The sequence below is a fragment of the Rhinatrema bivittatum genome, chromosome 5 (assembly GCF_901001135.1).
Source record: "Rhinatrema bivittatum chromosome 5, aRhiBiv1.1, whole genome shotgun sequence".
Taxonomy (NCBI): Eukaryota; Metazoa; Chordata; class Amphibia; order Gymnophiona; family Rhinatrematidae; genus Rhinatrema; species Rhinatrema bivittatum.
In genome coordinates, this window is record NC_042619.1 from 308,196,913 (window position 1) to 308,224,187 (window position 27,275).

The following is a 27,275-nucleotide window of genomic DNA, read 5'->3' on the forward strand; positions in this document are numbered from 1 at the left end:
ACAGGGCTTGCAAATCAGAGATCCTTCTGGCTGAACACAGGGTAGTGTTAGGTCTTTCAAGGAAACCTCCCTGATGGGCTCAAAAGGCGCTCTGACTAGCGTCTTCAGTACCAAGCTCAGGTCCCATGGCGGTACTATGACCTTCTGAGGAGGTCTCACCTGTTTCACTCCCCTGAGAAAGCGTACCACGTCTCTGTTAGCAGCCACCGAGATTCTTCTATGTGGCCTTCTGAAACATGCAATCGCTGCCACTTGCACCCTCAATGTGTTAACTGCTAGCCCTTGGTCCAGCCCTTCCTGTAGAAACTGCAGGATTGAAGCGATCTCTACTTTCATCGGGGCCAACCCTCTACTTTTACACCAGGCTTCGAAAACTGTCCAAATGCAACTATATGAAAAGGAGGTGGACTTCTTTCTGGCTTTTAGTAGATTACTTAGGCTGAGTACCTTCTTCTGTTAAACCGTTTCCTTTCAATAGCCAGGCCATAAGAGAGAATGTTTCTGAATTTGCTATTACTATTGGCCCCTGCTTGAGAAGTGCCTCCTTCAGTCTTATCAGATCTGCATACCAGGGACGTCTTGGCGAGTCTGAGTGTTGAGAAATCTTCCTGACCACCTTGCCTATCATCAGCCAGGGTGGGAAAATGTATGGCATCTGATTTGTCGGTCAGGGTTGGGACAGTGCGTCCACTCCCCTGCAACCCTAAAAATATAAGAATATAAGATATGCCATACTGGGTCAGACCAAGGATCCATCAAGCCCAATATCCTGTTTCCAACAGTGGCCAATCTAAGTCACAAGTACCTGGCAAGTACCTAAACATTAGATAAATCACAAGCTACTATTGCTTATTAATTACCCTAATAGCAGTTTATGGATTTTTCCTCTAGGAACTTATCCAAACCTTTTTTAAACCCAGCTACACTAACTACTGTAACCACATCCTTTGGCAATGAATTCCAGAGCTTAACTATGCGCTGAGTGAAAAATAATTTTCTTCAATTTGTTTTAAATGAGCTACTTGCTAACTTCATGGAGTGCTCCCTGGTCCTTCTATTATCTGAGAGAGTAAATAACCAATTTACATTAACTTTGTTCAAGTCTTTTCATGATTTTGTAGACCTCTATCGTATCCCCCCTCAGTCATCTCTTCTCCAAACTGAACAGTTCCAACCTCTTTAGCCTTACCTCATAGGGCAGCTGTTCCATGCCCCTTATCATTTTGGTTGCCCTTCTCTGCACTTTCTCCAGTTTTATTTGCCATTTCCTTCCCAATAATTCCTAACATTCTGTTTGGTTTTTTGATCACCACAGCACACTGAGCCGACAATTTCAATGTATTATCCAATATGATGCCTAGATCTCTTTCCTTGGGTGGTAGCTCCTAATATGGAGCCTAACATCGTGTAACTACAGCAAGGGTTATTTTTCCCTATATGCATCACTTTGCACTTGTCCTCGTAAATTTCATCTGCCATTTGGAAGCCCAATCTTCCAGTCTTGCAAGGTCCTCCTGCAATTCATCACAATCTGCTTGAGATTTAACTACTCTGCATAATTTTGTATCATCTGCAAATTTCATTACCTCACTCATTGTACCCCTTTTCCAGATCATTTATAAATATATTAAAAAGCACCGGTCCAAGTACAGATCCCTGAGGCACTCCACTGTTCAACTTTTTCCAGTGTGAAAACTGACCATTTAATCCTACTCTCTGTTTCCTGCCTTTTAACCAACTTGCAATCCACAAAAGGACAAAGCCTCCTATCCCATGACATTTTAGTTTCTTAGAAGCCTCTCATGTGAGACTTTGTCGAACGTCTTCTGAAAATCCAAATACATCACATCTACTGGTTCACCTTTGTCCACATGTTTATTCATCTCTTCAAAAAAAATGCAGGAGATTTGTGAGGAAGACTTCCCTTGGGTAAATCCATGTTGGCTGTGTGCCATCAAACTATGTCTATCTAAATGTTTTGTGATTTTATTCTTTATAAGAGTTTCCACAATCTTTCTCCGCACTGAAGTCAGGCTCACCGGTCTATAGTTTCCCGAATCACCCCGGATCCCTTTTTAAATATAGGGGTTACATTGGCCATCTTCCAATCTTCAGGTACATCGGATGATTTTAATGATAGAGTGAAGAAGTAGCCTAGTGGTTACAGCAGCGGGAGACCAGGGTTCAAGTTCCACTGTCGTTCCTTGTGACCTTGGGCAAGTCACGGTTTACCCTCCATTGCCTCAGGTACAAACTTTAGTCCTGGGGGAATTCTGCGCAGAATAGCCAGAGAGAGGGGAGGGGAGGGTGAGAGAGAGAGAGCATGGGAGGGGAGAGATACCAAAGAGAGGGAGCCTATGTTGCAGTACTGCCCGCGAGGACCGCGGGCAGGCTCCTCACCCTACGCAGCCAGTCGGGCCGCTGACGTCTCCTCCTTCATGGCGAGTCTGCCGCCGTCGCCGGGCTCCTCCCTGGCTGCCTCTGGTCCTGCGCGGCAGGGTCGGGCCGCCGGGAGCTCTTCAGTGCGGCTGGAACCTCCGCTGCCGCTCCGGCTCTCCCCAGACGTGCTGCAACTCTCCCGGGGTCTTCATCTGGCAGGGAGGCCGTCCCTGCCGGTGCCTGCTTCAGCCCGGGTCCTTGACCGGCAGGGAGGCCGTCCCTGCTGGTGCCTGCAGCTCTCTGCTCTGTCTGTAGCCAGCCCTTCTTCTGCTTCCTGCTTCTGTCTTCACGGCTGGGAGCCGCTCCTGCAGCCTGCCACCTCTCCAGCTTCAGGGCAGGGCTGCTCCGCTACCTACCTTGCTCCTTGGGCCTCCCACGTGGCTGAGGACACCACCAGCTTCCAGCTCTCTCTTCTCCAGCTCTCATAAGGCGCGGGCGCATGTCTCTTGCCTGTTCTTCAAGGGCCAACCAGGTGTGGCCCTCTGCTGACCCCTCCCTGGGTGTTGTCCTCTTCAGCCCTACAAAAGGGCTCAGCGTCCATTCCAGCTTGGCCTTCGCAAGGAGTTGGTCACTCCTGGGATCCTACTGTCCTTCGCTCCAGGAGTCATCCTTGTTCCAGCACTTCAAGGTCCTGTGTTTCCTGTTCTTCGTTGGAGCTCCTCGTCTTGTCCTATTGTCTACGTTCCAGTCCTGATGTTCACCTGCTGTTCCAGATGTCCGTGTTCCAGCCCTAAGGTCTCCTGATCCAGTATCTGTGTTCCAGTCCAGATGTTTGTTCCTGATGTCCGTGACCCAGCTCTGATGTTGCTTCTCCTGATCCTGAAGTCCCTGATCCTGTCTTGCTCTCCTGAATGCTTGGTACCCCGCGGCAAGCCATGTCGTGGTCCGCGACCAGCCCCATGGGCGGGCTGAGTAGGGCGCTTCATGATGCAAGCCAAGTACCCTGTTCCTGAGTCTTCTGAAAGCCAAGTACCTTGTTCCTGAGTCTTCTGCAAGCTTGGAACCCCACAGCAAGCCATGTCGTGGTCCGCGACCAGCCCCACGGGTGGGCTGAGTAGGGTGCTTCATGATGCAAGCCTTGTACCTTGTTCCTGAGTCTTCTGAAAGCCAAGTACCTTGTTCCGAGTCTTCTGAAAGCTTGGTACCTCGCGACAAGCCATGTCGTGGTCTGCGACCAGCCCCACAAGTAGGCTGAGTAGGGCGCTTCATGATGCAAGCCTTGTACCTTGTTCCTGAGTCTTCTGAAAGCTAATTACCTTGTTCCTGAGTCTTCCGAAAGCCAAGTACCTCGTTCCTTCCTGCGCTGGTCCCGCTCCCACGGATGTAGAACAGGGTGGTCCGTGACCAGACCAGTAGTACTGGCTGAGTAGGGCACCCTGAGGGATCACGCCACTGTCCATATACCCTGAAGTCTCGTCTGTGCATCCAAGTACCTCGTTCCTGAATCTACGTCTGTGCATCCCACAACCTTGTTCCTGAGTCTACATCTGTGCCTGAGTCTACGTTTGTGCATCCTAGTACCTCGTTCCTGAGTCTCGTCTGAATCTCCATGTTCCGGTGTTCGCTGCCCTGGCCTCCATCCGGCCTGCTGCTTCTTGCCGTACCCTGCGGCAGGTCCGAAAGGGCTTGGAACGGTCGGAGGACTGTTCATAAGATCATCATTGCATTGTTGGTCTCCCGAAGCGTGCAGGTCCGGAGGAGGGTCAGTATCTCCAGTCTTCAGTCCAGCCTCGCTCCTGTCCAGCTCATGCTTGGGCATGCCTCGCCTACTGCGGCACCTCTTCGGAGTTCCTCTGGGGTCGAGCCGTGGCCCAAGAACACACATCTCTTGGTAAGTGGGTCCGCTCTCCTAGCGCTCTACAACAGCCTATATGAAAAGACTGTGAAGGAGTGTATGTGAGTGAGAGATTGGGAGCTGGTGTGTATGAAAAAGGGATCGTGTGTATGTGAGGGTGCTAGCCTGTGTGAAGGGATTGTGTATGTGTGAGATAGAGCCTGTGTGAAGGGGTGCATGAGAGAGAGACATAGGTAGCCTGTGTGAGGATGTATGTGTGAGAGATAAAGGGAGCTTGTGTGGGTGTGTATGCAAGAGAGAGGGCCCTCTATGAGGGGATGTGAGGGAGCCTGTATGAGGGGGTGTGTATGTGAATTAGAGAGAGGGAGCCTGTGTGTGTGTGAGAGAGGGAAGGACAGAGGGAGCCTGTGTGAGGGGGCAGTACTGAGAATGGGGTCAAACTCTGGGACTGGCAATAGAGTGGAAGGCGTTGCGCCTAGAGGAGGAGGGGAGAGATACTGGCAGGTGGAAGAGTTGGGGCCTGAGAGGGCAAAGTGGCCAGGGGAGTAGGGAGAGCGAGTGGAAGGGACACTCTTACAGTGAATTTCTAGGGAAATTCTGCTCAAAATATTTAAAATTCTGCATCTCTAATTAATAACATTTTTCTGTATTAATTTAAATTGTAATTACTTAAAGACTGTCATGTAAATTGTGTTATTTTGACCAATATAAAGTTTGCAGAATTTTGCAGAATTTAAAATTTTTTTGGTGCAGAATTCCCCCAGGAGTAAAACTTAGATTGGGGATAGGGAAATACCTACAGTACCTGAATGTAATCCGCTTTAGTGCGAAAAGCAGAATATAAAAATCTAAATAAATAAGGCTACAAATTAATTGAAATAGGTCTGGAATTTCATTTTTTTAGTTCTTTCAGAACCCTAGGTGTATACCATTCGGTCCAGATGATTTACTACTCTTCAGTTTGTCAATCAGTCCTACCACATTGTCCAGGTTTACTGTGGTTTGGTTCAGTTGATCTGAATAATCACCCATGAAAACCTTCTCCGGAACGGCTGAAGAACCAACTGGCCTTGGTATTCTTTTTGTTGCCATTAAATCCCACTGTGGAGTGCCCCATGCATCCATTATGAGTGCAAACGACTCCTCTGACAGCTCCCATTCTCCTGAGTCGCACCTTTCAGCTGCACGAGTGGTCCCTCAACCCCTCAGTAGCGGACTCAATATTCCAACGTTGGGGTTACCCTCACATAGACCTCTTTGCGTCACCTCAAAACCGCAAAGTAGAGAACCTTTGCTCTCTCACTCGCAGCCAACACTCACTACCAAGAGATGCGTTCTCTCTCTCATGGGCAACCGGTCTCCTATATGCATTCCCTCCACTTCCACTTCTCTCAAAGACTCTCGTGAAGTTACGTCAGGACAAGGGAAGCATGATCCTGATAGCCCCTCACTGGCCACGCCAAGTATGATTTCCAATTCTTCAGGACCTCTCCATGCGCAGGCACATTCCCCTGGGGAAGGACCCGCTTCTGATCACTCAAAACAACGGGTGCCTATGCCACCCCAATCTTCAGGCCTTGTCCCTGACTGCCTGGATGTTGAAAGATTAATTCTTCAGCCACTCAACCTTTCAGAACCAGTTTCCCGTATCCTGATTGCTTCACGAAAGCCTTCCACGAGAAAATCTTATTATTACAAATGGAACAGGTTTAAGTCATGGTGTTCCTCACTGTCCCTTGATCCTTTCACTTGTTCCACCACGAAGTTTCTAGACTATCTCTGGCACTTGTCAGAATCAGGTCTAAAAACGTCTTCCATCAGGATGCATGTCAGTTCGGTAGCTGCCTTCCATAAAGGTGTTGGGGATGTTCCCATTTCAGTACAACCCCTTGTAACACGTTTTCTGAAGGGCTTGCTCCACCTCAAACTTCCACTGCGCCCTCTGGCCCCTTCTTGGGACCTCAACCTGGTTTTGGGTCGGCTCATGAAACCACCATTCGAGCCTCTCCAATCTTGTGATCTTCGCTATCTCACATGGAAAGTGATTTTTCTTTTGGCAATCACATCCGCTCGCAGAGTTAGTGAGTTACAGGCCTTAGTCACCTATCCACCTTATACTAAACTTCTGCATGATAGGGTAGTACTCCGCACTCACCCTAAGTTTTTGCCTAAGGTAGTATTGGAGTTTCACGTTAATCAATCCATTATACTACCCTACCTTCTTTCCCAGGCCCCATTCCAATCCAGGAGAACAGGCTCTGCATACCCTTGACTGTAAACGGGCTCTAGCATTCTATCTAGACTGTACAGCTATCCACAGAAAATCCACCCAACTGTTTTTTTCTTTTCATCCCATCAGATTGGGTCAACCTGTGGGTAAGCACACTCTCTCCTCCTGGTTAGCGGACTGCATATCCTTTTGCTATCAGCAAGCAGGCATTCCACTTCAAGACCGTGTTAAAGCACACTCTGTCAGGGCCATGGCAGCTTCAGTAGCGCACCTACGCTCGGTGCCACTTCCTGATATTCGTAGGGCTGCTACCTTTACAGCCCATTATTGTTTAGACAAGGCTGGAAGACAAGATTCCATCTTCGGCCAGTCTATCTTGTGAAACCTATTTCCAACATGACTGTACCAACACCCTTCTGCTTGCCCGTTAGGGTTCAGGATGCCCTCTACCAAATTCCACCCCAGTCCTTGTGCCTATTGCACATCTTGGGTACATTTGGTGCATTTCTCGGACATCCTCAGCTCAGTACTCACCCATATGTGAGGACTACCATCCTGCTTGTCCTGTGAGAAAGCAGAAGTTGCTTACCTGTAACAGGTGTTCTCACAGGACAGCAGGATGTTAGTCCTCACGAAACCCAGCTGCCACCCCATGGTGTTCGGTTCATTACGTTTTCTTATTTTATTTTTTGGCACTTACTATAGCTTTTAAACAAGACTGAAGGGGGGACCCCTGCTGGCTGCAGGTTTAGTGCCATGCTGGGCATGCCCAGTAGGTGCCAGTCAAAGTTCTAGAAACTTTGACAAAAGTGTTCCGTGATTGGGCTCCATCCTGTGATGTCACCTATATGTGAGGACTAACATCCTGCTGTCCTGTGAGAACACCTGTTACAGGTAAGCAACTTCTGCTATATCACTGTCTCTATCTATGCTGTTTGAATAAAAATGTGATTTCTAATATATAAAATATTGCGAAAATGATTGTGATTCAACTATTTGTTATATTCATTAATAATTAACGTGGGTTCTTTTTGTCTTTGTGTATTGATTATATTGTGTGCCTCCTGTATTTCAGTGCCTTAGCTATATTTAACACATTACCTGCGCCAAATTTAGCTAAATGAAGAGGTAATGATGGGGTGCACTGGGGGCAGGGTTAGTGCTATCCAGATACATTTATCTGGATTTGTCTGGTCATGTCCAAGGGCTGCCCTAAAATCATCCAGATAACTTTAGCCAGGTATCTCTCACTTTAGCAGGTATATTTTTGTAATTCCCTAACCATTTATGCGCTGCTGAATTTCTGAGTAAAATTACTTATGTAATTTTATCTGGATAACTTTCCTGCTCCCAGCTTACTAAAGATGGATGGCAAAGTGTTTGTGGACTGCGGGTAATTCACATTCAGGCTGAAATATTGCTTTATCTCTTGCTCTGGCCCCCGCATACTAACCTTGATTCACTGGCTCACTTGTCAGATAAACGTCATCCTGGGCTCCATCCTGCACACAGAACAGGAGCATGTAAGCGAGACTACGGGTAGGGGGGCTCCAGAACTAATATGCCACAGAAATGCAAGCAATGCTAAAGCCTCCAACGTTTTCACATCCCAAATCAGGTGCAGTGAAAGTGGTTGCCTTTGCGTCAGATTAGAGGTTCAAATCCCACTGCCACTCCTTATGGGCAAGACACTTCACTGTCCATTGCCTCAGGTACAATTAGAATGTGAGCCCTCTGGGGATAGGTACCTTGATGTACCTATCCCCAGGTACAGTACCTTGATGTAATACATTGTGAACTGACTGAAAGGTGAAATAGAATTCAAATAAATACATGAAAAATAATTAAATAAAAATAGGGAGAAACCTGTACACAATAAATCTCCAGTGATTGATCAGGAAGGAAGTGTAAATGACTGTGGGATGGTATTGCTCTTCCATTATACAGAGACACCAGGTAGGGCAGGGCAGGGCAGGGAGATAGGCAGTACTATAATAGGTTACCTGTAAAGAAAAGGTTTGTATCCTGCCAATATGCTCTCTCTGGATGTCCTTCCAGAATGGAATCAGCTCAGCTACCACTAATATAGGTCTTGTAAATGAGGCAAGGCCATTGCATATTCGGGCCTTTGCTGAGAGAAAGCAAGGTTGCTTACCTGTAACAGGTGTTCTCCATAGACAGCAGGACAAGTCAGCCACACAAGCTAAGACCTAGACGTCTTTCTGAGAAGGTGTGGATACTCCTGCACTGCCATCACTGCGTAAGTCTCCTCAGTCATTTCACAAACTAAGCTTTGACTCTGCAGGGAGGAGGGTGGGATTGTGTGGCTGACTTGTCCTGCTGCCTGTGGAAAACACCTGTTAGAGGTAATCAACTTCTCTTTCTCCATGGATAAGCAGGGCTGAATTCAGTAACAGAAGTGGGGACTCCCAAGATGAGCCCTGCTTCTTCTTGCCTAACTCTCGTTTGACTGCAGCCCAGTAGTAAAGAGGAAGGTGAAAGAATTGAAGCAATTAGTTAAATATACTTTTAAGTACTGCTTGATCAAGGGACTTATGTAATAAGTTGAACATTGAAGTTGTACATTGAAATTCAACACACAGTTTTTTTAATGGGTAAGCTAAATTTTTAAACCACAGATGCAGTAAACTAATGATATGCTAATGCACCAAGAGTAAAAAATTGGGAAAAATGGAAAATGTGTGCAAAGAAAAGCCTTAGCACACAGCAAAATATGATTTATGTAAATAAATGAGAAATTAATTCTTACCTGATAATTTCCTTTTCTCTAGAATAGTCAGATGAATCTAGAACCAGTGGGTTATGCACCTCTACCAGCAGATGGAGACAGAGCAAAGCTGACATCAAAGTATATATATTCCTGCAATGACATTAGCCTGCCAGTATTGTTGGATTCGTGGACCCTTGAGCCGGCTGGGACAGATGATGACGCACTGTGGGAAGGCCCACAGTGGATGTCGAAGCCAGGAGGCGGCACAGGGCAGGAGGCTGGAGGGATCTTCACCACTGGAAGCCCGAGGTCCCCCCAGGAGGAGCCCGTGAGGATCTGGGCTGCTTGGACTTATGTGCGGTCTCCTGCGTGCTGGTGTCTGAAGAGGAGTTCCAGCGTATTGAAGAGAAGAGAAGCTGAAGCCAGGAGACCAACCGGAAATTCACCACTGGAAGCCCGCGGTCCCCCCTGGGAGGAGCCCGTGAGGACCCGAACTGCTTGGACTTAGGCGAGGCCTCCTGGATGTAGCGGAAGCAGGACACCGAGAGCAAGTAGAAGTCACGGACTAGGAACTGAAGCTGAAGACAGAAGCCAGCGGAAGAGCCGGAGTCAGAAGCCAGCGGACGAGCCGGAGTCAAAAGCCAAAGTCAGGAACCAGGAACAGTAACTAGCAAACTCTGGAACAGAGAGAACCTCATTGCAAGGCAAGGAGTAGACTTAGATGCAGGGTTTAAATACCCTGAGAGCATCTGACGTCACCCCAGGCTGTGCTGTTCCTTCCCGAGCTGGCCTCTTTAAATGTGGAGCCCCTGTGCGCGCACATCTAGGGGGCAGGACCAGCCACGGAGCATTGGCAGCGTCTCCCTCGAGGAGGGAGCGCCACCGGCAGAAGCCAGGGAGGCCTGTACAGGTTGCAAGGACGCCGCAGCGGCTCGGACCGTCCCTGAGGTAGGAGGAGGGCCCGGGACACGGCCCGGGACCACAACAAGTATGCTTTTCAAAAGCCAACTGTGGACAAACTAGCAAAAAATTATTAATAACAGATAACCATTTCAATACTCAGCCAACAGGAAAAACTGAGCTCAGACAAAGAATACATCAAGGGACTAGAGCAGTGGTTCTCAACCCTGTCCTGGGGACCCCACTAGCCAGTCGGGTTTTCATGATATCCACAATGAATATGCATGAGAGAAAATTTGCATACACTGCCTCCATAGCATGCAAATTTTCTCTCATGCATATTCATTGTGGATATCATGAAAACCCGACTGGCTAGTGGGGTCCCCAGGACAGGGTTGAGAACCACTGGACTAGACTAATACTTATCAGTAATCCCCGGAACACTTAGCCACGCAGGAGGACCGTAGCACATTCATTTGGTAGCTAAGGACGGGAAGCTGGATTCATTTGACTATTCTAAAGAAAAGGAAATTTATCAGGTTAAGTAGTAATTTTTTATTTCTTAGCATCTAGTCAGATGAATCCAGAACAAGTGGGATGTACCCAAGCTACCCACGAATAGGGTGGGAAGCTGCCCGGTCCAGTCAAAACCACCTGTGCAAATGCTGCATCCTCTCGGGCCTGCACACCCAGATGATAATACCTGGAAAAGGTGTGTAAGGAGGATCACATTGCAGCTTGGCAAATGTGGACAGGAGACAATAATCTAACTTCCGCCCATGACACTGCTTGAGCCTTAGTGGAATGAGCCTTAACCTGACTAGGCAACGGCTGTTCAGCATTCACTTATGTGGCCATGACCACCTCCTTAATCTAGAGAGCTACTGAAGCCCATAAAGCTGGCTCACCCTGTTTACTACCACTGTGAAGGCTTAGAAACCTCCAGATATCTCACGATATGTCTCTTGACATCCAAGGGTCGTAACAGGTGATATTCCTCCACATCTCTTTCCCTTCCAGAGAAGGCAAGGAAATGGACTGATTCAAGTGAAAATCTGAGACCACTTTTAGAAAAAAGGAAGAACCAGTACACAGCTGAATCACCCCTGAAGTAACTTGGAGGAATGGCTCCTGGCAAGACAAGGCATGCAACTCGGAAATTCGACACACAGAACAAAATCACCACAAGAAACACCGTTTCCAAGGTCAGTAACTGCAAGGAAAGGTTACGCATCGGTTTAAACGTAGAACCCACTAAGAAATCAAAACAGATTAAGACTCCACAAGGGCACCAGTAATTGTAAGGGAGGATAAAGGTGTTTCACTCCTTTCAAGAAACGGGCCACATCTGGATGAGTTGACAAGGGACCACCATTCACCTGAACCCTAGAAACAGGCAAAAGCCGCTACTTGTACCTTTAAGGAATTAAGGGCCAACCCTTTATTCAATCCATCCTGCAAAAATTCCAAAATGAGTGTGATCTTAACTGAATGAGGAAGAACACCTTGATCTTCACACCAAGCCTTAAACACTCGCCAAACCTGCACATAGGCTAAGGAAGGGGAGAACTCTCTCGCTTGTAGCAAGGTGGCAATCACCGCAGTAGAATATCCACGCTTCAGCAAGCAAGCCCTCTCAAAGGCCATACCATAAGACAAAATAGAGTCAAATTTTCGTGAAGAACAGGTCCCTGCTGCAACAGATTCTTGTATTTTTATTTAGATTTATATTCTGCTTTTCACACTTTTTCAGCGCTTCAAAGTGGATCACATTCAGGTACTGTAGGTATTTGTGTAGCTATATATGTATGCTGGAAACAGGAGGTGGGAATCTACCAGGAGCCTTCACAGTCCGCATACCAAGGTCTCCTGAGCCACTCTGGTGCCACCAGAAGCACCATCCCTCTGTGACCCTCAACCCTCCAAACTATTCTGCCCAACATGGGAGACAGAGGAAAGGCATACAGCAGCTTGTTCTCCAGCCATTCCTGCACAAGAGCATCAATATCCAAGGATTTCGGATATCTCCTGAGACTGAAGAATAGAGGAATCTTCACATTACAAGAAGTCACCAGCAGGTCTAGAAACAGAAGGCCCCAGTGATCCACTATCAACTGAAATGCCTCATCTGACTATACCCATTCTCCTGGGTCCAGATTCTCTCTGCTGAAAAAGTTGGCTCTCATATGGTTTTTTCCTGTAGTGTGCGAAGCCAAGAACTCCTGAAGATGCACTTCCACCCATTCCTTAAGTTGGTCTATCTTCTGCGACACTTGCTGGCTCTTGGTTCCTCCCTGCCGATTGATGTAAGCACTGTCATTGCATTGTTCAACATTATCTGGACTGTTCAACCCTGCAGCCTGCCGCTGAACTGCAAGTAAGCCAACCAGACCACCGGGGTTCCAGCCGATTAATGTTCCAGAGAGACTCTTCAGGACTCCAGCACCCTTGCGTGGTGAGGTCCCCAATCCTGGAGGCTCACATTGGTCGTGAGTACTAACTAGTCCGGTGATTTTAGAGAAACTCCCTTACTTAGATGATCCGCTTGTAACCACCACTGTGGTTGAGAGCAGACCTCTCTCGGCAGGTGGAGCCAAATTGAATAGTCCTGAGACTATATACTCCAACGAGACAATAGGGAGCACTGAAGAGGATGCACATGTACCTTCACCCATGGCACCACTTCCAGGGTTGCTGCCATTAAACAGAGTACCTGCAAATAGGGCCATACTGTCAGGTGTATAGTGTTCATCAACAGACACACCTGCGCCATCAACTTCTGAATACAAGCTTCAGCAGGAAAACCCTGTCCTGCTTCATGCCGAACCTAACACCGAGATACTCTAGCGACTGAGAAGGTTGAAGACTGTTCTTGGCCAGGTTCACCACCCAGCCGAACTTCAGCACAGGGAGATCACTTTGCAGGTTACCAGGTGGCTCTCTTCCAGAAATTTAGTCCGAATCAGCCAGTCATCCAAATATGGGTGTACCAGGATCCCATCCTTTCTCAACTCTCCCACCACCACCACCATAACCTTGGAAGAAGTTCTGGAAGTGGTGGCTAGATCAAAAGGCAGTGCCTAAAACTGATAATGGCGTCCCAAAACCGCGAATCACAGAAAACGTTGGTGCTCTAGTAGGATGGGAATATGCAGGCATGCCTCAGACAGGTTCAAGGAGGACAGAAATTCTCCCCATTGCACATCCATTATCACTGAATGCAATGTTTCCATGCAAAAATGAGTCACCTGCAAATGATGGCTGACCTCTTTGAGGTACAGGATAGGACGAAAGGAGCCCTCCTTCTTGGGCACAATGAAATAAATGGAATATTGACCCATATTTTCTTGAGACATGGGCACTGAAATCATAGCCCTCAGACTGAGGAGGCTTGTCAGTGTACACTCCACTGCCTGCTTCTTCTGCAGGGAGTGGCAGGAAGACACCGTGCACACGTCCCAAGGAACACTGTGAAACTCCAGCACATATTTCTCTTGTATCATCTCCAAGACCCATTTGTTGGGGAGGTACCCGTAATGGAGAAGGTTTTCATGGGTAATGATTCAGATGGACTGAATCAAATCACGGTGAACCTAGAAGATGTGGTAGGCCTGATTGACAAACTGAAGAGTAGTAAATCACCTGGACCGGATGGCAACCACCCCAGAGTTCTGAAGGAACTAAAAAATGAAATTTCAGACCTATTAGTAAAAATTTGTAACTTATCATTAAAATCATCCATTGTACCTGAAGACTGGAGGATAGCAAATGTAACCCCAATATTTAAAAAGGGCTCCAGGGGCGATCTGGGAAACTACAGACCGGTTAGCCTGACTTCAGTGCCAGGAAAAATAGTGGAAAGTGTTCTAAACATCAAAATCACAGAACATATAGAAAGACATGGTTTAATGGAACAAAGTAAGCATGGTTTTACCCAGGGCAAGTCTCACAAATCTGCTTCACTTTTTTGAAGGAGATAATAAACATGTGGATAAAGGTGAACCGGTAGATATAGTATACTTGGATTTTCAGACGGCGTTTGACAAAGTTCCTCATGAGAGGCTTCTAGGAAAAGTAAAAAGTCATGGGATAGGTGGCGATGTCCTTTCGTGGATTGCAAACTGGCTAAAAGACAGGAAACAGAGAGTAGGATTAAATGGGCAATTTTCTCAGTGGAAGGGAGTGGACAGTGGAGTGCCTCAGGGATCTGTATTGGGACCCTTACTTTTCAATATATTTATAAATGATCTGGAAAGAAATACGATGAGTGAGATAATCAAATTTGCAGATGACACAAAATTGTTCAGAGTAGTTAAATCACAAGCAGATTGTGATAAATTGCAGGAAGACCTTGTGAGACTGGAAAATTGGGCATCCAAATGGCAGATGAAATTTAATGTGGATAAGTGCAAGGTGATGCATATAGGGAAAAATAACCCATGCTATAATTACACAATGTTGGGTTCCATATTAGGTGCTACAACCCAAGAAAGAGATCTAGGTGTCATAGTGGATAACACATTGAAATTGTCGGTACAGTGTGCTGCGGCAGTCAAAAAAGCAAACAGAATGTTGGGAATTATTAGAAAGGGAATGGTGAATAAAACGGAAAATGTCATAATGCCTCTGTATCGCTCCATGGTGAGACCGCACCTTGAATACTGTGTACAATTCTGGTCGCCGCATCTCAAAAAAGATATAATTGCGATGGAGAAGGTACAGAGAAGGGCTACCAAAATGATAAGGGGAATGGAACATCTCTCCTATGAGGAAAGACTAAAGAGGTTAGGACTTTTCAGCTTGGAGAAGAGAAGACTGAGGGGGGATATGATAGAGGTGTTTAAAATCATGAGAGGTCTAGAACGGGTAGATATGAATCGGTTATTTACTCTTTCGGATAATAGAAAGACTAGGGGGCACTCCATGAAGTTAGCATGGGGCACATTTAAAACTAATCGGAGAAAGTTCTTTTTTACTCGACGCACAATTAGACTCTGGAATTTGTTGCCGGAGGATGTGGTTAGTGCAGTTAATATAGCTGTGTTTAAAAAAGGATTGGATAAGTTCTTGGAGGAGAAGTCCATTACCTGCTATTGAGTTCACTTGGAGAATGGCCACTGCCATTAGCAATGGTTACATGGAATAGACTTAGTTTTTGGGTACTTGCCAGGTTCTTGTGGCCTGGATTGGCCACTGTTGGAAACGGGATGCTGGGCTTGATGGACCCTTGGTCTGACCCAGTATGGCGTTTTCTTATGTTCTTATGTAACATGGAATAGACTTAGCTTTTGGGTACTTGCCAGGTTCTTATGGCCTGGATTGGCCACTGTTGGAAACAGGATGCTGGGCTTGATGGATCCTTGGTCTGACCCAGTTTGGCATTTTCTTATGTTCTTATGTCCAATGTGATTTCGACCCAGCTCTTCTGTTCCTGGGGGTGGGTTGGCAAACTTTCATTGGGAGACTCGGGAGGTTCCACAACCCAAGCCCTGTCTGGGTTGTCTGGGACAAAAGGAATGAGATCTACTGAAAGGACGAGTCCTCTGAAAGGCTCAAAATTGTTTGGATCCCCTAGCACGACCTCTCATGCCAAAGAAGCATGGCATCTCCTTCTTATCCTCCAACAACTGAGGAATCAGGGATTAGCCCCACTTATTGGCGATGTTCTCCAACTCACTTGCAAACAGAAACGAGCCTTTAAAGGGCAATTTTGTAAGGTTAGCCTTGGAGGTTGCATCGGGCGACCAATTTCTCAGCCATAACTGATGCCTGGCTGCTATTACCGAAGCCGCCCCTGTGGCTGAGGTGAGAACCAAATTGCAGCCCACATCTGCTAAAAAGGTGGCTGCTGGCTCCATAACTGCCCTCCAGATTCATCGACCTCCTGAGAGAGAAGTAAACAAGAGCGAGCCACCAGGGAACAAGAAGCAGCTATATGCAAGGTCATTGCCACTGCTTCAAATGCTTGCTTAAAGATGGCTTCAGTCCTTCTATTGTGCAGATCCTTTAAGGCTGCTCCTCCCTCCAAGGGGGATAGTTGTGCACTTTGGCTCAGAAATGGAATCTGCCCCAGGTACTCCCAGCATCTTTAATGACTGGGAAATCAGAGCTGGTAGCTTATCTCTGTGAAAGAACCACAACATAGTCCTATATGGTTCCAGTCCCAGAGGAATTTCTTCATCTTCCAAAGTCAGAATCGGCCTCATCATCATTGCCAACCGGATCCATATCAGGAAGACCTGCTGCCGATCTAGGTGTACTTGCCCAAATCGCACGCACAGGTAAGCATGCACCTAACATGGATACCCAAGCAGGTGTCCGACTAAGCATCCAAAAACTGGACACACAACATGGATGCACAGCCAAATGCACTTGCACAAACAAATGGTCCTGAAGAGGGCAGCCTAACATGCAGGAAAAGGCGCGCAAAAAACACTGCCGTGGCCTAACACATAGCGCACAGAGAAAAAACTAAGAGCATGGCCTAGCCCAAAAGAGCTGCTCAATCCACCAGGCTGCTCACGCCCCTTAACCTCCCACTGGGGTGGGAACGAATGTCGGAACAGTGCGCCGAGCATGGAGACTGGAGGAAGGAGGAAGCCCTACAAAAAACCCTCCTTTGTCTTTCTTTTTTTTTTTTAAGCCTTACCTGAGCTCAGCCCTTCCCAGCTGAGTACAGAGACAGCCTCCAGCTGAGAGAGGAGAGGGTATATACCATCAAGGCCGCGCTCGGCTTCCTGCACATGCTGCCTTTCAGCTGTTTTAACAGCTAAGTCCATGCCGGCTGATAAAACCACCTACCAGACCAAGGCACTCATCTGAGGGACCACGGAAATCACCTCAGGAATTCTCAATTGAGGGAGGGACCATTTGGTATCACCGTGGGAGAGCGGGGCAAATTAAATTTCTTTATTTCTCCTTCTAAAAACTTGAAGCAATCCCCAGTAGAGAGATGCACATCCACCATCTGCTGGAGACTGAGAATACTGGCAGGTTGATGTCACTGCAGGAGTATATATACACTGTGCTGTCAGCTTTGTTCTGCCTCCATCTGCTGGTAGAGATGCATAACCCACTGGTTCTGGATTCATCTGGCTAGATATTAAGAAATATTTTATGGGAAGAAAACATGGTTATGTGCACAAATCATGTTTTCTTTGCATAAAAAATGATTTATGTGCACTAAAAAATGCTTTCTGTGTGTGTGCTCCTAACTCATATTGTGCTCTTAACTTGAGTGCCAGGACCTGTTCTCAGGATTTATGTGTACAAAAAATGATCAACTGATGCTAGAGAATCACGGCTTTAATGCTGCAGGGACAATGAGATTTTCCTCGTAGGTAATGGTCCCTTTGAACTCCTTTTCTTATTCTCTACTGATAGAGAGGATAAATTGAACTTCAGTTTGAGATCCCTGTATGCAAGTGATTGAGGGAGCATTCAAGCGCATCCTTCGTATTCAGCTACTTCGTGAGATGGTCCCAAGCAGACGAGGCAAAGCTTGTGGAAGCTGAGATATATTTTATGCCTGCATTTGGAGTAGAGTGAAGGGTCTTCTCCCCAACATGACAGAAGTAAAATTAAGGGACAGAAAAATGAATCTACTTTTTTTGGGGGGAGACACACACATTAAAAAAACATTCCGACCTAGGGAAAAATTTTTAAAAAATGGACTGGAAACAGAAGTTGATAAAATGCCAAAGTGGCTAAGTAGAGGTAGAGAGCTAAAAAAAGAAAATTAGGTTCTTACCTTTTGCTAATTTTCGTTCCTGTAGTACCGAGGATCAGTCCAGACTCCTGGGTTTTGCCCCCCCTCTAGCAGATGGAGACAGAAGTTTATAAACAAAAACTCCGCCTACATATAGGCTGGTGCCACCTACAGTCTGGCAGTATTACTGAATGTCAAAGTAGCAGGAGAACCCGCAACAAATAACCCAAAGAACACTGAAGATTACCTCCAAACTAAGCCAAACTGAAGCTTAACTCCACCCAACTGGGTACCGAACTCGAGGTAACCAACAAACAAACAGATTCCAGAAACAGCACACAGATCACACATCCTCTCCCGGCAGACAATCGCAATACTGGGCGGGACTCTGGACTGATCCTCGGTACTACAGGAACGAAAATTAGCAAAAGGTAAGAACCTAATTTTCTTTTCCCTGTACGTACCAGGATCAGTCCAGACTCCTGGGATGTACCAGAGCTTCCCTTACTGAGGGTGGGAGCCGGAGAGGCCTGCTCTAAGCACCCCTTCTCCAAACCCCGACGGCCCTGGCGCCTTCACATCCAAACGATAGTGCCGGGCAAAAGTATGGACTGACTTCCAAGTGGCCGCCCTACAGATCTCCTCTGTAGGAATATGTTGGCATTCCGCCCAGGATGCAGCCTGGGCGCGAGTTGAGTGGGCTTTCAGTCCCACCGGCAACGGTCTCCCCGCTAACAAATATGCTGAGCGAATGGTTTCCTTCAACCAACGAGCAATTGTAGTCTTGGAAGCCGCTTTACCTCGCCGGGGACCCCCATGGAGGACGAACAGATGATCGGAGACCCTGAACACATTAGTGATCTCCAAATAGTGCAACAAGACGCGCCGAACATCCAGCTTCCGCAGGTCCCTAGCTAAGGGATCCGAAGACTGTCCCTGACCAAACGATGGCAACTCCACCGTCTGATTGACGTGAAAGGACGAAACCACCTTTGGTAGAAAAGACGGCACAGTACGCAAGGAGACTCCCGAATCCGAAATCCTCAGAAAAGGCTCTCGACACGACAGAGCCTGCAGCTCAGAAATCCGCCGCGCCGATGCCATAGCCACCAAAAATACCACCTTGAGCGTCAAGTCCTTAAGAGTGACGTGTCGCAGAGGCTCAAACGGTGCCTTACACAGCGCTTTCAGAACCACATTCAAATTCCAAGACGGACACGGAGGACGAAACGGAGGGCGTAACTGTTTTGCCCCCCGAAGGAAACGCACCACATCCGGATGCTGCGCTACCGAAACTCCGTGCACCCGCCCCCGAAAAGATCCTAGCGCTGCCACTTGCACCCGCAAAGTACTACAGGACAGGCCCTTAGCCAACCCCTCCTGGAGAAACAGCAGAATATCTGGAATATTCGCCCGGGTAGGTGCTGTGCCGCGATGCACACACCAAGTCTCAAACAGTCGCCACACGCGCACGTACGCCAGAGACGTAGATTTCTTTCGGGAATGCAACAGCGTGGACACCACGGAAGCCGCGTACCCTTTAGAGCTCAACCGCTGCCTCTCAAAAGCCATGCCGCTAGACAAAAGCGATGCACCAGGTCGAAACAAACGGGCCCCTGATGTAGGAGATCCGGCAGAAACGGAAACCGAAGTGGCCCTTCGACCGCTAGATTCACCAGATCCACGAACCAGGGCCTTCTTGGCCATTCTGGAGCCACCACGATCACCTCCGCCGGATGCTGCTCTATGCGACGCAGCACCCGTCCGATAAGCGGCCACGGAGGAAACACGTAAAGTAACACATCCCTCGGCCACTGAACTACCAGTGCATCCACTCCTTCCGCCAACGTCTCCCGTCGACGAGAGAAAAATCGAGGAGCCTTTGCATTGCGGAACGTGGCCATCAGGTCCACCGCTGGTGTGCCCCACCGATCGCAAATGAGCCTGAAGGCGTCCTCCGCGAGCTCCCACTCCCCGGGATCTAACCAATGCCGACTGAGAAAATCCGCCTGGACATTTTCCACCCCGGCTATGTGGGAAGCCGCGATACTGCTCAAATGGGCCTCCGCCCATATCATCAACGACCGAGCTTCTGCCGCTACCGGCTGACTCCTGGTTCCCCCCTGACGATTGATATAAGCCACCGTGGTCGCGTTGTCCGACAGAATCCTGACGGAACGCCCGCGGAGAAGCGGGAGGAACTTCACCAGAGCTAATCGCACCGCTCGAGTTTCCAACCGATTGATGGACCACGACGCCTCCCGAGCCGACCATGTTCCCTGAACCGCTCGACCGAGACAGACTGCTCCCCAACCGAGCAGACTGGCATCCGTGGTAACCACCGTCCACGACGGAGTTTCCAACGAAACCCCGCGACTCAAGTTTTCCTGGCAGAGCCACCATGGCAAGCTGTCTTTGGCTTCCTGGGTCAACGGCAGGCTGAGGAAAAATTCCTCCGAGACCGGGCTCCAGCGGGAGAGCAACGCGGACTGCAAGGGACGCATATGCGCAAACGCCCATGGAACTAACTCTAGCGTGGAGTTCATAGAGCCCAAGACCTGCAGATAGTCCCAGACCACTGGGACCGGTTTGCGCAACAACCTGCGAATTTGCCCCTGTAGTTTGAGGATACGCTCTTGCGTTAGGGCCACCGTGCCTTGACACGTGTTGAACACCGCCCCCAAATACTCCAAGGATTGCGACGGCACCAGATGACTCTTGGCCAGGTTGACCACCCAGCCCAGTGAGCGTAACAGGTGCAGCACCCGTTGAATCGCCAGCTGACAAAGAGTCCTCGACTTGGCACGAATCAGCCAATCGTCCAAGTATGGATGCACCAACAGCCCCTCCTGGCGGAGTCTCGCCGCCACCACCACCATAATCTTGGTGAACGTGCGCGGAGCCGTTGCGAGGCCAAACGGCAACGCTTGAAACTGGTAATGTTGCCCCAGTACCGCAAAATGGAGAAACCGTTGGTGCTCCCGTCGAATCCCAATGTGCAGGTACGCCTCTGTGAGGTCCAGAGAGGCCATAAACTCTCCTTTTCTGACCGACGCGATCACGGACCGCAAAGTTTCCATTCGAAAACGCGGAACCCTTAGACACTTGTTGACACTCTTCAAGTCGAGAATGGGACGAAACGTCCCCTCCTTCTTGGGTACCACGAAATAAATGGAATACCGGCCCTGTCGGAGTTCGCCGGTTGGAACCGGAACGACGGCCCCGAGGTCGCGCAACCGCGCCAGAGTCTCCCGCACCGCCCGGCGCTTTTCTGAAAACCCGCAAGGGGACACCAGAAAAGCCGGAGCCGGACGGCGTGAAAAATCTAACGCGTAGCCGTGTTTTATCACCTCTAGGACCCACTGATCCGACGTAATCTTGGCCCATTTCTCGTAAAACCGGCTTAACCTTCCTCCAACCGGGGGAACCGAGGAACGGACCGGCCTCACTTCATTGTGCTGGCTTCCCGCCCTGCACAGCTGGACCGGCCCCCGGACGGCCGAATCGACGCCCACGAAAGGACTGCGAGTACGATTGTTGGCGGGCCGCCCCGTGACGGAACGAAGAGTTCGATCCGCGCGCCGCCCGAGTTCTACGGCCCCCACGAAACCGCGGCCGAGCGGCTGGAGCACCCCGGAAACGGTATCTATCCTCCGGTAAACGGTGCACTTTATTCTCCCCCAAGGATTCCAGGAGATCCTCCAACTCCTTACCAAAGAGCAACTTCCCCTTAAAGGGGAGGGAGCCTAACCTAGCCTTGGAGGTACCATCCGCTGCCCAATGGCGAAGCCACAACAGTCGCCGCGCCGCTACCGCCGAGACCATGGTCCGTGCCGAAGTGCGCAGGAGATCATAAAAGGCGTCCGCACTATAAGCGATGACCGCCTCCAATCGACTCGCCTGTCTGGCCTCATCCGTCGACAGAGACTCATTCGCCAACAGCTGCTGTGCCCAGCGTAACCCGGCTCGCAACGAAAAATTACTACAGACCGCGGCCCGGATTCCTAACGCCGAGACCTCAAAAATACGCTTCAGTTGAACCTCCAACTTCCTATCCTGTATATCTTTGAGAGCCGTACCTCCCGTTACCAGGATGGTGGTCTTTTTGGTAACCGCTGCCACCGCCGAATCAAGTTTTGGCAGACGCAAAAGTTCCAACACGTCCTCCGGCAGTGGATATAACTTATCCATAGCCTTAGCTACCTTGAGTCCCAAATCCGGAGTATCCCACTCCTTAAACATCAAATCCGATGCCGAGAAATGCAGTGGAAAAGCCGACGAGGGACCCCTGAGGCCCAAGACAACCGGATCCGTCTGACCCAGACGAGATTCTACCTGGGGAAGTGGGATTCCCAGTTCCCCCAGGATTTCAGGGATGAGGGGCCCTAGCTCATCCCTATGGAACAACCGAACTACCTTCGGATCGTCCCCATCCGTAGCGTGCAGTGTCCCTGCATCCTTAGGCTCCGGCTCTTCCTCCCCCTCAACCCCCCTCGGGGGCTGGGATGGGCAGTCCAGATCCTCCTCCGGATCCGCCAGCGCCTCCGACTCCGACGAGGAGAGCGAAGGCCCCTCCGCCCCCCTGGAACGAAGAGGCCTTGGCTTGGGCCTGGGCCCAGACAGCCCCCCTCCCCCCGTGTCGGATTTTGGGGCCTTGGCCGCTGGCGCTCCGCTCCCAGAAGCGGGGATCCCCGGAACTCTCTTCTGAGCCAGGCGGCATGCTTTAAAAGCTTTATGCATGAGCAACACGAACCGCGAGTTAAATGAGGAGTCCGATGACCCCTCCTCCTCTCCCCCCTCCTCGGGGGAATCATCCCCAGGAGACCTGGACCCTAACGGCCCTTCCTCACTTCCAGACACCCTCTGGGGGGACAAACGTGGCGGGTCACGCACCTGTGCGGTGGTCTGCCGGCCCGCGCTAATTTGTGCCGCCCGCGCCGACAAAATGGCTGCCGTTCCCGCCGAAACCGGTTAAAATGGCCGCCGACCCCGACGAACTAGCCGCAGACCGCTCCGTAAACACTGACACCTCGCGGTCTTGCCTACTCCGCCGAGGTGCTGAGGCCATCGCCGACCCCCCTTCTCCGCCGCCCACGCACACAGAACAGAGGCTGTCGCGCGACAGCCGTCCCGCCGCGGACCCGCAGGCCCTGCACGATGCCTGCCGAGGCATCCTTCACACTGCCGCGGCGAACGGAGGCAGAGAGAGAGAGAAAAAAAAATCAAAGTTTCTCCCCGGATCGGCGGGCCCCAGTCACCGCGAGCAAGCACAGCCTAGCAAGCACAAGCACACACACCACACACAGCACACAAAATAAATGAAAACAAATTTTTTTTTTTTTTTTTTTTTAAACTGCTTACCTCGGATCCGGAGCCGGCTGGGGGGAGTGAGCCGGGACCCCCGGTATCACCCCCAGCTCTGTGGAGCCGGTACGTGGGGCTCTCCCACTCCTCGGCTGCCTCTACCAGGGGGAACAGTCCCCTCAGGACCCTAACTTCCCCTGGGAGGCGGGGATTGGGACCAGCAGGCAAGCCTCTGCGGTCCCTTCCCACTAGAAAAAAACCAACAAACTTTCCTACCTTTTTTTTTTTTTTTTTTTTACAAAAACCACCTAACCAACGTAGGCCTAACACAGACTGTAGGTTTTGCACCCTCTCCACCTGCTAGGAGACAGAAGAATACTGCCAGACTGTAGGTGGCACCAGCCTATATGTAGGCGGAGTTTTTGTTTATAAACTTCTGTCTCCATCTGCTAGAGGGGGGGCAAAACCCAGGAGTCTGGACTGATCCTGGTACGTACAGGGAACCTTCCTTTTGTTTCTGTGGAAGAAAGTTAACAGAGGAGACTTGTGTGGCAGAAACTACGTGGGAATATCCATGCATGGTCAGAAGGACTTCTAGGTCTTTCTGAGCTCTGAGCCTGCAGGTTCCACATTGGCACCATTTAGTGATGTCACTCAAAGTATGGCTGAATTCAGTTCTGCTTGTCCATGGAAACCAGATAAGGCTCAATCAGACGATGCAATACCGTGCACTGGCTGCAGCGCATAGCTCAACCTGCGATTGAATGAGCATTTTGGATGCGTGACCATAACCCCTGATGCAAAACAGGGGTTAGTGCATCCAAAACGCACATCCAATCGCGCGCATAGGTAATAGCGCTCATCACATGCAAATGCATGTTGATGAGGCTTATTATCCATTCCCCCGATGCAAAAAAAAAATTGTGCGCCCAATGCGCACATTTTTACTCGCCAAAATTAATGCCTGTCCCGAGCAGGCATTAATTTTGGGGGAGTCCAAAAAGTGTACAGAAAGCAGAAAACACTGCTTTTCTGTACTTCCTCCAACTTAATATTGTAGCGATATTAAGTCAGAGGAACTAAAAAATTAGAATGTCCTGGAAAAAAAAATTAAAAAAAAAAAAGGATGCTGGCGGTCTGGTTAGGAAAAGAGACGTTCATAAAATTGAGCATCTGTTTTCCTAACCCGCTGACAGCCACCTCTCCTGGGCGTCCGCTGCCGAGGAGGTGCTAGGGGCGCGCAATTTCCCCATGTGCCTCCTTTTTACCACGGACCAGATTTAAATATTAAATCGAGTGCCCAGGAGAATGTGGATCGGCGTGCTTTAAGGGAGCAGGTGCTCAATTATAAGTGCCCGTTTAACATGTGCCAATATTGCATCGGCCTAAATATCTTTCTCTGCTGTACCACAGACTCTCATTTCTAAGCTCTCTGCAGTCAGCAGACACCTAACAGACGCTTACAGCTTTGTGAAGGGACCAGTCAAACGGCTAATACATTTTCACACATAGGTTCAAAGCCCAATCATAGTTGCATGTCAATACCTACAAAAAATAAAATGTTTAGGGGGTATGGTCTTTCACTAGATGAGCTAAGCTGATTTTTAATATAGTAGGAGTAACTGTTCAGGCAGGACCACCCAGATTCATTACACAGCCCAGGTTTACATTGCTGACTTCATGGGGACTGGGCAATGGTGGTGTGACATTCATCCCCCCTCGTCTCTGTCCTCCCCCCTCCAGCATTCACCTCCCCTGTCAATATTCATCCCTTCTTTCCACCCCCTCCACTACCCACAAAAAGATTTACAGCCTGCCTGCTTCCTGAATGCCTCCCTCCTCCTTGTTAATCTTCCCTCCCAGAAACATTTACAGCCTGCTTGCCCGGTAGTTAAATGGCTCGCTGCTGCTCCTCCTTCTGCTCTCTCAGCAGACAAAATGGAGTCCCACAGCGCAAAAAAAAAAAAGAGTTGATTGGCTGCATTTTCTGCAGCTCTCGCCTGCCTTGAGGCAACAGTCAGCAGTGCTGGAGTAAGTAGGAGGTGGAGGAGCAGAAAGCAGACCAGCTGTTTGTGCTCTGCACTGCGGCTCTTTAGCATTTGGCTTCTCTCCATTAATTACAGCTTGGCCGGTAGACTGAAAAGGAGACTTGGGGGGCAAGTCAGACAGCCCAGGTGTCTTCTGAGAATCCAGGAGACTTGGGCTTTCTGATTAAAGTCCTTTGAGGGCCGCGACCTGGACTAATTTTCAGGATAGCTTTAATATGCAAATTAGCGCAACTTCTCAGACCAAACATGTGCAAATATGGATATTCACTGTGGATATTCCAAAAACCAGGCCTGATATATTCCAGGTAAGTGAAATACATATCCCAGTATACTGTGCCCATGCTGAAGATAGTTTATATTACCTGGTCAGCGATTGGCCTCAGGTACAAATCTGCAAAACCAGGAAAACAAATGTCAAGACACAGACGTGCTCTGTGCATTATCTAGGAATTTTTGCAACTAGATTCACACAATATGGACAGATTTTTATAGCACAGCACTGCCGGTTATTATTGTTACCTATCTTCCCTTTCTCCTCTCCGCTAGATGTGCTGATATTTATAACACACCTCTGTCTGGTATTACTGTTCCATGTCTCCCTCACCCCCAGGGTGTGCTGATTTTTATAGCGAACCGCTGTCTGATATTACTCATAGCTGCCCCAAGCCATATTTAAGTTTGTATATCTGGGATTGCATCTTCTCCATGCCCCACCCTCCTCTTCCTCCTTCAGTCATGGGCCTGAGTGTTGCACAGCTAGCCTGCATACAAGGCAGGTAAACAGGATTTCCCAAACCTGTCGAATGTTTAGGATACCCAGAATGAAAAAGCAGGAGATAAATTTACATATGCTGAACCTCCAATGTATGCAGATTTATCTTATACATATTCCCAGTGGATATCCTGAAAAGCCAGTTGGCTGTGGGATCACCAGGATAGGGCTGGCCCCATTGTTAGGCCCTTTCCGCTGGATATTAAACTGTCAGTCCATTTGTCAGACGGGCAGTCTTGATCATACCATCTTCCTTCTCAGGGGTGGGCTTCAGCAGGCGCTCTGTTGGGAGGTACAAGGCGGAAATCGGCAGGGATAGTCTACGGTCGGTAGGGGGCAGGGGCAACCTCCTTCCTGGTCTCTGAAATTCAGAAGCTGTGAGAGCAAAAAGCCTTTAGATTCATCTACAACATCAGATAGCAACATGACTAAGGTAGCTGCAGGGCTGGGTGATGGACTGGGTTACTAACCCCTGCTTTCTTTCTGTATAGGTTCAAATCCAGCCTTGGATATGAATTTCTTTTTTTGCTTGTATGTTACGTATTGACAACCTATAAAACCAAAGATTCAAAGAAAGGAATGGGATGGAGCTGTTCAGCAACTGGAAGGCTGAAAGTGCACCAGCTGGTCATTGTCATGGGGATACAAGGAAGATTCTATGAGCCAGTCATGTTAGTTCCTTCAAATACTAAAATCTGATATCCCCCCCCCCCCCCCTTCAATGCTAGGTAACTTGCACTTCTGGCAGCCAGCAGAGTTGTGACAAGTGCAGGGTTTTGTGGAATTCATGATGGATGCAATGGATGCCCTGGTCTACTCGTGCTGTTAGGAAAGGTTAGCCGAACATAGCTCAGTCCAACTGAGTGGAGACCCTGCTCAACAAAGCTCAGCCTGACTCAGTCCTACTCAGCTCAACCCAACCTAACGCAACACAACCAAATTCAAATCATCCCAGTGCAGCCTAACCCAGCTCATCCCTCCTTGCAACCCTATAAGTCAATGGATCCTAGTCTCGGCCTCAACAATTTGTCCTTGTGTTCTGAGACAGAAAAATGTTTTTCATTAAGTGGTTAATTATTGTTATGGTCTGCCTTGAACAAAGGTTCCCTCTGTAAAAGCGGAATATAATTTCCTGTTTAAATTAAAATTTAATGAACTAACAAGAATATGTCTAACTTTTTATCTCCCTCATTACTCATCCCATGTTTCAATCTTTAATGGTTTTTGTTTTGGTTTTTTTTTTTAACTTGCCGCAGTATATTAAAAGTTTCTCCTTGAAGAGCAGTCATCCTCTTCCCCACAGTTTGGTGATTGCCTCCCATAAAACGGGAATGCCCACCCCGGATAT

The 27,275-nt window shown here is 48.8% G+C and overlaps 1 protein-coding gene across 1 annotated transcript in view; it reads right to left on the bottom strand.

Annotated features, from left to right (window-relative positions):
• The window catches only part of SH2D6 (SH2 domain containing 6), a 152,446-nt gene that overhangs the window by 63,136 nt on the left and 62,035 nt on the right, over positions 1-27,275 (bottom strand). Inside the window, exons 8-10 of the mRNA XM_029604282.1 lie at positions 26,174-26,302; positions 25,518-25,546; positions 7,918-7,966 (exon numbers count right to left, since the gene is read on the bottom strand). Coding sequence (XP_029460142.1) covers positions 7,918-7,966; positions 25,518-25,546; positions 26,174-26,302 — 207 coding nt within the window. The remainder of the gene's footprint in view (positions 1-7,917; positions 7,967-25,517; positions 25,547-26,173; positions 26,303-27,275) is intronic.